Source organism: Tachyglossus aculeatus, chromosome 11 (assembly GCF_015852505.1).
Source record: "Tachyglossus aculeatus isolate mTacAcu1 chromosome 11, mTacAcu1.pri, whole genome shotgun sequence".
Classification (NCBI taxonomy): domain Eukaryota; kingdom Metazoa; phylum Chordata; class Mammalia; order Monotremata; family Tachyglossidae; genus Tachyglossus; species Tachyglossus aculeatus.
This window is the reverse complement of record NC_052076.1, coordinates 18328423-18336834: the sequence shown is the minus strand read 5'-3', so window position 1 is coordinate 18336834 and position 8412 is coordinate 18328423. Positions and strand designations below refer to the sequence as shown.

Below are 8412 nucleotides of genomic sequence, written 5' to 3'. Positions count from 1 at the left end.
GAGAGAGGTGGGAGAGAGGGAGGAAGGAGGGAGAGAGAAGGGAGAAGGGAGAGGGGAAGGAGGGAGAGAGGAGGGAGAGGGGAAGGAGGAGGGATAGAGAAGAAGTGATCCGCTGGGGGCTCAGAGCCCACTGGTGGCCCCGGGCGGACATCCAAACATCACCGAGCACCTCCCCTCCCTATCCCCTCAGGGGGTGGGGGGCGTCTCCCTTGATACTTCAGGGTCCCCTGAGTCCCCAGCCCCCCACTAGATCCCCCCCAGCCCATCAGGTCCCCTCCACCTAGAGGCCCCCCAGGACCCCACCCCCACCCCGGGCCGCCGCCCCTTCCTTCCTGCCCCGCCGGTTAAATCGCTCTCCGAGCGGCGGCGCCTCAAAAAGCGGCGCCTCGGGGAGATGGGGTCGGAGTCGCAGGAACAGGTTGGACGCGGGGCCGAGGGGTGGGTGGGGAACTGGGGGGCTGGGGAGTCGAGATGCCAGTTTCCCTCAGCCCGTGGTCCCCTCCCAATCGAGCCGGATCCATTCGGACTGGTTTGAACCGGAACCCGTATTTCTCTGACTCTTTATCTCTCTTGTCTACACCCCCCCCCCCCCCCCCCGAGAACCCTAGTCTGTGGGCCAAGACCGGACTCAGGAGTTTACCGCCCAGCACTCCCCTTTTTCCCCTCGGAAAATCCCGGGAGCTCAGCCAGGTCTTCCAGCAACGAATAAAAGTTGGGGAAGCGAGAGCGGCCTGGCGAGGGGAAGGTGGGGAGTAGAGGGAACCAAGGGAATGAGAGACAGCTCCTTATATCTATGGGTGTATGAGTGTGAATGTTGGGTGTGTGCCTTTATATTTGTGTGGTTTTGTGTACCTGGATCTGCATGTAAAGTGAGTGTGTGTGTGTGTGTGTGTGTGTGTGTGCGTGTGTGTGTTGGTGTATGCGGGGCTATGGCCTGGCTCTGGGTGATTTCCTGCATTTTGTTTGGGTAATATGTCTGTGTGTCTGAGTAAGAGTGTATGTACTGGGTGAGTTCGGAGGTACGAGTATAAGTGCTTGGCTAACTGTTTCTACTTGTGTGTATATGTCCCTGTCTTTATGCACTTGGGTGTGTCTAGTGTGCTATGTGTGGGGCTGTGGGACGGGGCTATCTGTGGGTTTTGTGTAGTATGCTTGTGTATGTCTCGGCGGGTGCATCAATGTGTCCGGGTTTATGTGCACATCTATGTGTATGGATGCCTACATACGTATCTATGTGTTTCTGTGTGTTTGTACTGTGAATGCGTCTATGGGCTAGCTTTTTGCGATTTTCTTCGTTTTTTTTTTTTGGTGAAGTATGTTTGGGTGTGGGTGTCATTCATTCATTCAATCGTATTTATTGAGCGCTTACTGTGTGCAGAGCACTGTGTCCGTATGGTGTGTGTGTGTGTGTGTGTGTGTGTGTGTGTGTTGGTGTACGCGGGGCTATGGCCTGGCTCTGGGTGATTTCCTGCATTTTGTTTGGGTAATATGTCTGTGTGTCTGAGTAAGAGTGTATATACTGGGTGAGTTCGGATGTACGAGTATAAGTGCTTGGCTAACTGTTTCTACTTGTGTATATATGTCCCTGTCTTTATGCAATTGGGTGTGTCTAGTGTGCTATGTGTGGGGCTGTGGGACGGGGCTATCTGTGGGTTTTTTGCGTAGTAGTTTGTGTGTGTCTCGGCGGGTGCATCAATGTGTCCGGGTTTATGTGTACATCTATGTGTATGGATGCCTACATACGTATCTATGTGTTTCTGTGTGTTTGTACTGTGAATGCGTCTATGGGCTAGCTTTTTTCGATTTTCTTCGTGCTTTTTTGGGTGAAGTATGTGAGTGTGGGTGTCATTCATTCATTCAATCGTATTTATTGAGCGCTTACTGTGTGCAGAGCACTGTGTCCGTATGGTGTGTGTGTGTGTGTTCTGCGCTGTTCATAGGGATGACTGTGTGTACAGATCTCTGTGTGTATGTGCGTGTTCTCTTTTCAAGCTCTGCTCCCCGATCGGAGATTCCCGTATCTGGAAAGGGGGGCGGCCGGAGGGGAGAATCAATCGATCGATCAATCAATCAATCAATCGTATTTATTGAGCGCTTACTGTGTGCAGAGCACCGTACTAAGCGCTTGGGAAGTCCAAGTGGGCAACATATAGAGACGGTCCCTACCCAACAGTGGGCTCACCAGTCTAAAATCGACGGTATTTCCTGAGCGCTTACTCCGCGCAGAGCGGCATGCTCCAGGGTCGGGAGGAGCGAGAAGGGGAGGCGGCGTTCATCATCATCAATCATCTTTATTGAGCGCTTACTATGTGCAGAACACTGGACTAAGCGCTTGGGAAGTACAAACTGGCAACATATAGAGACAGTCCCTACCCAACAGTGGGCTCACAGTCTAAAATCGACGGCATTTCCTGAGCGCTTACTCCGCGCAGAGCGGCGTGCTCCAGGGTCGGGAGGAGCGAGAAGGGGAGGCGGCGTTCATCATCATCAATCGTCTTTGTTGAGCGCTTACTATGTGCAGAGCACTGTACTAAGCGCTTGGGAAGTACAAATTGGCAACATCTAGAGACAGTCCCTACCCAACAGGGGGCTCACAGTCTAGAAGGGGGAGCCGGAGAACAAAACCAAACATACTAACAAAATAAAATAAATAGAATAGATATGTACAAGTAAGATATATGTGTACAAACATATATACACATATACAGGTGCTGTGGGGAAGGGAAGGAGGTAAGAAGGGGGGGATGGAGAGGGGGACGAGAGGGAGCCCCTGACGGCGCGCCCCCCGGTCCCCTTGTCCCGCTGCAGGCCGCCTCCTGGACCCCGCCCTGGGAGTACTACGCCTCGCTGTACCCGTCGGGGCTGCCCGAGCCGTGCGACCGGGGGTCCGTGCGGGCCTTCGGCCGGGTCTTCCAGCCGGCCGTGCTGCTGCCCGTGGCCGCCCTGGGGCTGGCGGGCAACGGGCTGGTCGTGGCCACGCACCTGGCGGCCCGGCGGCGGCGCGGGGGGGGCGGGGGGCCCCGCTCCCCGACCTCGGCCCACCTGCTGCAGCTGGCCCTGGCGGACCTGCTGCTGGCCCTGAGCCTGCCGTTCGGGGCGGCGGGGGCCCTGGGCGGCTGGGCCCCGGCCGCCTCGCTGTGCCGGGCCGTCCTCGGCCTCTACTCCGCCTCCTTCCACGCGGGCTTCCTCTTCCTCGCCTGCGTCAGCGCCGACCGGTACCTGGCCGTCCGGCGCCTGGCCCCGGCGGCGGGGGGGCGGCGGCGGCGGGGCCCCGGGCCGGCCCGGGCGGCCACCCTGGCCGTCTGGCTGCTGGCCCTGCTCCTGGCCCTGCCGGCCCTGCTGTTCGCCCGGGACGGCGGCGGGGCCTGCCGCCTCGTCTTCCCCGAGGGCCCGGCCCAGGCCCTCAAGGGGGCCAGCGGCCTGGCGCAGCTGGCCCTGGGCTTCGGCCTGCCGCTCGGGGTCATGGTGGCCTGCTACGCCCTGCTGGGCCGCACGCTGCTGGCCGCCCAAGGCCCCGGCCGGCTCCGCGTCCTGCGGGTGGTCGTGGCCCTGGTGGCCGCCTTCGTGGCCCTGCAGCTGCCCTACAGCCTGGCCCTGCTGCTGGACACGGCCGACGTGCTGGCCGCCCGGGAGCGGGGCTGCCCCGCCAGCGATCGCCAAGCCGTGGCCCTGCTGGTGACCAGCGGGCTGGCCCTGGCCCGCTGCGGCCTCAACCCGCTGCTCTACGCCTTCCTGGGCGGACGCTTCCGCCGGGACCTGCGCCGCCTGCTGCGGGACTGCGGGGCCCGTAGACGCCCCCGCCTCTCCTCCTCCTCGCCCCCCACCGAGACGCCCCCCGGCCTCTCCCGCTAGCCAGCCCCTCCGCCCCGGGGAGATTTTGAGCCCACTGTTGGGTAGGAACCGTCTCTATACGTTGCCGACTTGTACTTCCCAAGCGCTTAGTACAGTGCTCTGCACCCAGTAAGCGCTCAATATATCATCATCATCATCAATCGTATTTATTGAGCGCTTACTATGTGCAGAGCACTGTACTAAGCGCTTGGGAAGTATGACTGAATGAATGAACCCGGGGGCGAGGGGCAGGGCCCGGGCAGATTTTGAGCCCACTGTTGGGTAGGGACCGTCTCTCTAGGTTGCCGACTTGGACTTCCCAAGCGCTCAGTACAGTGCCCTGCACCCAGTAAGGGCTCAATAAATCATCATCATCATCAATCGTATTTATTGAGCGCTTACTATGTGTAGAGCACTGGACTAAGCGCTTGGGAAGTATGACTGAATGAATGAACCCGGGGGCGAGGGGCAGGGCCCGGGGAGATTTTGAGCCCACTGTTGGGTAGGGACTGTCTCTCTATGTTGCCGACTTGGACTTCCCAAGCGCTTAGTACAGTGCTCTGCACCCAGTAAGCGCTCAATATATCATCATCATCATCAATCGTATTTATTGAGCGCTTACTATGTGCAGAGCACTGGACTAAGCGCTTGGGAAGTATGACTGAATGAATGAACCCGGGGGCGAGGGGCAGGGCCCGGGGAGGTTTTGAGCCCACTGTTGGGTAGGGACTGTCTCTCTATGTTGCCGACTTGGACTTCCCAAGCGCTTAGTACAGTGCTCTGCACCCAGTAAGCGCTCAATATATCATCATCATCATCAATCGTATTTATTGAGCGCTTACTATGTGCAGAGCACTGTACTAAGCGCTTGGGAAGTATGACTGAATGAATGAACTCGGGGGCGAGGGGCAGGGCCCGGGGAGGTTTTGAGCCCACTGTTGGGCAGGGACTGTCTCTCTATGTTGCCGACTTGGACTTCCCAAGCGCTTAGTACAGTGCTCTGCACCCAGTAAGCGCTCAATATATCATCATCATCATCAATCGTATTTATTGAGCGCTTACTATGTGCAGAGCACTGTACTAAGCGCTTGGGAAGTATGACTGAATGAATGAACCCGGGGGCGAGGGGCAGGGCCCGGGGAGATTTTGAGCCCACTGTTGGGCAGGGACTGTCTCTCTATGTTGCCGACTTGTACTTCCCAAGCGCTCAGTACAGTGCCCTGCACCCAGTAAGGGCTCAATAAATCATCATCATCAATCGTATTTATTGAGCGCTTACTATGTGCAGAGCACTGGACTAAGCGCTTGGGAAGTATGACTGAATGAATGAACCCGGGGGCGAGGGGCAGGGCCCGGGGAGGTTTTGAGCCCACTGTTGGGTAGGGACTGTCTCTCTATGTTGCCGACTTGGACTTCCCAAGCGCTTAGTACAGTGCTCTGCACCCAGTAAGCGCTCAATATATCATCATCATCATCAATCGTATTTATTGAGCGCTTACTATGTGCAGAGCACTGTACTAAGCGCTTGGGAAGTATGACTGAATGAATGAACTCGGGGGCGAGGGGCAGGGCCCGGGGAGGTTTTGAGCCCACTGTTGGGTAGGGACTGTCTCTCTATGTTGCCGACTTGGACTTCCCAAGCGCTTAGTACAGTGCTCTGCACCCAGTAAGCGCTCAATATATCATCATCATCATCAATCGTATTTATTGAGCGCTTACTATGTGCAGAGCACTGTACTAAGCGCTTGGGAAGTATGACTGAATGAATGAACCCGGGGGCGAGGGGCAGGGCCCGGGGAGATTTTGAGCCCACTGTTGGGTAGGGACTGTCTCTCTATGTTGCCGACTTGGACTTCCCAAGCGCTTAGTACAGTGCTCTGCACCCAGTAAGCGCTCAATAAATCATCATCATCAATCGTATTTATTGAGCGCTTACTATGTGCAGAGCACTGTACTAAGCGCTTGGGAACTATGACTGAATGAATGAACCCGGGGGCGAGGGGCAGGGCCCGGGGAGATTTTGAGCCCACTGTTGGGTAGGGACCGTCTCTCTAGGTTGCCGACTTGGACTTCCCAAGCGCTCAGTACAGTGCCCTGCACCCAGTAAGCGCTCAATATATCATCATCATCAATCGTATTTATTGAGTGCTTACTATGTGCAGAGCACTGTACTAAGCGCTTGGGAAGTATGACTGAATGAATGAACTCGGGGGCGAGGGGCAGGGCCCGGGGAGATTTTGAGCCCACTGTTGGGTAGGGACTGTCTCTCTATGTTGCCGACTTGGACTTCCCAAGCGCTCAGTACAGTGCCCTGCACCCAGTAAGCGCTCAATAAATCATCATCATCATCAATCGTATTTATTGAGCGCTTACTATGTGCAGAGCACTGGACTAAGCGCTTGGGAAGTATGACAATGAATGAACCCGGGGGCGAGGGGCAGGGCCCGGGGAGATTTTGAGCCCACTGTTGGGTAGGGACTGTCTCTCTATGTTGCCGACTTGGACTTCCCAAGCGCTTAGTACAGTGCTCTGCACGCAGTAAGCGCTCAATAAATACGATTGATTGATTGATTTTCCGTGCATTTTGACATTAAAGGGTCTGTGATTGCAAGCTGGGGGAGATTTTCTGTGCACTGTGACCGACCCTGGCAGGGACTCGGGGTCTCCAGAGGTGGCGCTCGCGGCCTCCGTCCCTCCCTCCTTCCCTCCCCCCCCACCCTCCGCCGCCTGCCCCGCAGCGCCCCCGTGCGGGCGGCGAGGAGGGGCGGGGCGCTCCGGGACCGGGAATGATCCCGCCGGGGAACCCAGGCCCTTGGGGCGGGGCTCCTGGGGATCCGGGGCTATTCCGGCAGGACGAAGCAGGATTTGAGGCCGGACGAGTCCCAGCCCGCGGGGCCGCAGGCGGGGCGCGGGGAAAGAAAGCGGGAACGGCGTCCCTAACACCTCTCCTCTTTAATCGCCCCACTTAGTCCCCCCCCACTCCCTGCGGAGGCCGGGATTCGGTAGGCAAATACAGGCAAAACGACGGGCAAACGAGGCGCCACTTTGAAGTCATCATCATCATCAATCGTATTTGTTGAGCACTTACTGTGTGCAGAGCACTGTACTAAGCGCTTGGGAAGTCCAAGTTGGCAACACATACAGACAGTCCCTACCCAACTGTGGGCTCACAGTCTGAAAGGGGGAGACAGAGAAGAAAACCGAACGTATTAACAAAATAAAATAAATAGATAAATAAATAGATAGTCCAGAGCCTGCCCTTTCCTGTTCCCCCTCCCCTCCGCCCGGCGCCTTGGGCAACGAGGACCCGGGCCCACGACGACCCCTTCCCTCCGGAGCGGGCCTCGGGACCAGCCCGGGGGTGCCGGGGGTGCCGAGGCCGGCGGTGGGGCGCGAATCCAGACCCTTCCCCGTTGCCCGCGGGAAGCGTCGCTGAGTCAGCAGATGCGCGGTCCCGGCCCCTCCCGCCGGCCCGGCTTAACTCCTTCCCTGCCGGCCACGGGAGCGTCGCCGCCCTCTCCCCGTCCCCCTCGGCCCCCTCCCGAGCTTCGGGGACTGGGAAGGCCGGGCCTCCCGCCTCCAGGCGGCTGCCGGGGTTTCTAGCCGGGAGTCCGGCCGGGGCTGAAGGCGCATTACGCGTGACAGCCTCTCCCGCCGGCCCGGAGCGGAGCCCAAGCGCCCGGCACAGTGCCAAACGCTTAGTACGGTGCTCTGCACACAGTAAGCGCTCAATAAATACGATTGATTTGTTAAGCGCTTACTATGTGCAAGGCGCTGTTCTAAGCGCTGGGGAGGTTACAAGGTGATCAGGCTGTCCCACGGGGGGTTCACAGGCTTAATCCCCATTTTACGGATCAGGTAACTGAGGCACAGAAAAGTTAAGTGACTTGCCCAAAGTCACACAGTTGACGGTTGGCAATGTCAAGATTTGAACCCACGGCTTCTGACTCCAAGGCCCGGGCTCTTTCCACTGAGCCACGCATTTGTATGTATTCATTACTCTATTTATTTTGCTTGTACATATCTGTTCTATTTATTTTATTTTGTTAGTATGTTTGGTTTTGTTCTGTCTCCCCCTTCTAGACTGCGAGCCCGCTGTTGGGTAGGGACCGTCTCTAGATGTTGCCGATTTGTACTTCCCAAGCGCTTAGTACAGTGCTCTGCACACAGGAAGCGCTCAATAAATACGATTGATTGATTGAGAGGGCGCGGCCTCAGGTGGGGCGGGCGGCGCGCCCCAAAGGGTTAAGATAGAGGCGCGGAGCCTGCGGGTGGGACGCGCGTGACGTCACAAGCGACCCGTCTGACGTCACTGGGTGGGCGTGGCCGCCCCGGCCCCGCTGTCACGGCGCCAGGGGGCGCATGATGCAACCCGCTGCGGCCCCGCCATCCGATTGGCCGAGGCGCCGGGGCTCCGGGAACGGGGATTGGTCCGGAGCGGCGGTGACGCGGACGGGGATCTGCCCAGTAAGGACAGTGGGGGGGGGGGGGAGGAGCACGGGGCGGGGGGGCGGGGCCGTGCGCTGGCGCCCCCCTTGCGCCAGTCCCGGGGCTGCAGGGAGCGCAGCGCGCGCGCCCCGG

The 8412-nt window shown here is 58.3% G+C and overlaps 1 protein-coding gene across 1 annotated transcript; it reads left to right on the top strand.

Moving 5' to 3' along the window:
- The first annotated feature begins 929 nt into the window (after window positions 1-929).
- On the top strand, window positions 930-3852 carry CCR10 (C-C motif chemokine receptor 10). Its single transcript, XM_038754258.1, has 2 exons — window positions 930-944; window positions 2809-3852. Exons 1-2 carry the CDS (start codon window positions 930-932, stop codon window positions 3850-3852), a joined length of 1059 nt encoding a protein of 352 aa, XP_038610186.1.
- The last annotated feature ends 4560 nt before the right edge of the window (window positions 3853-8412 follow it).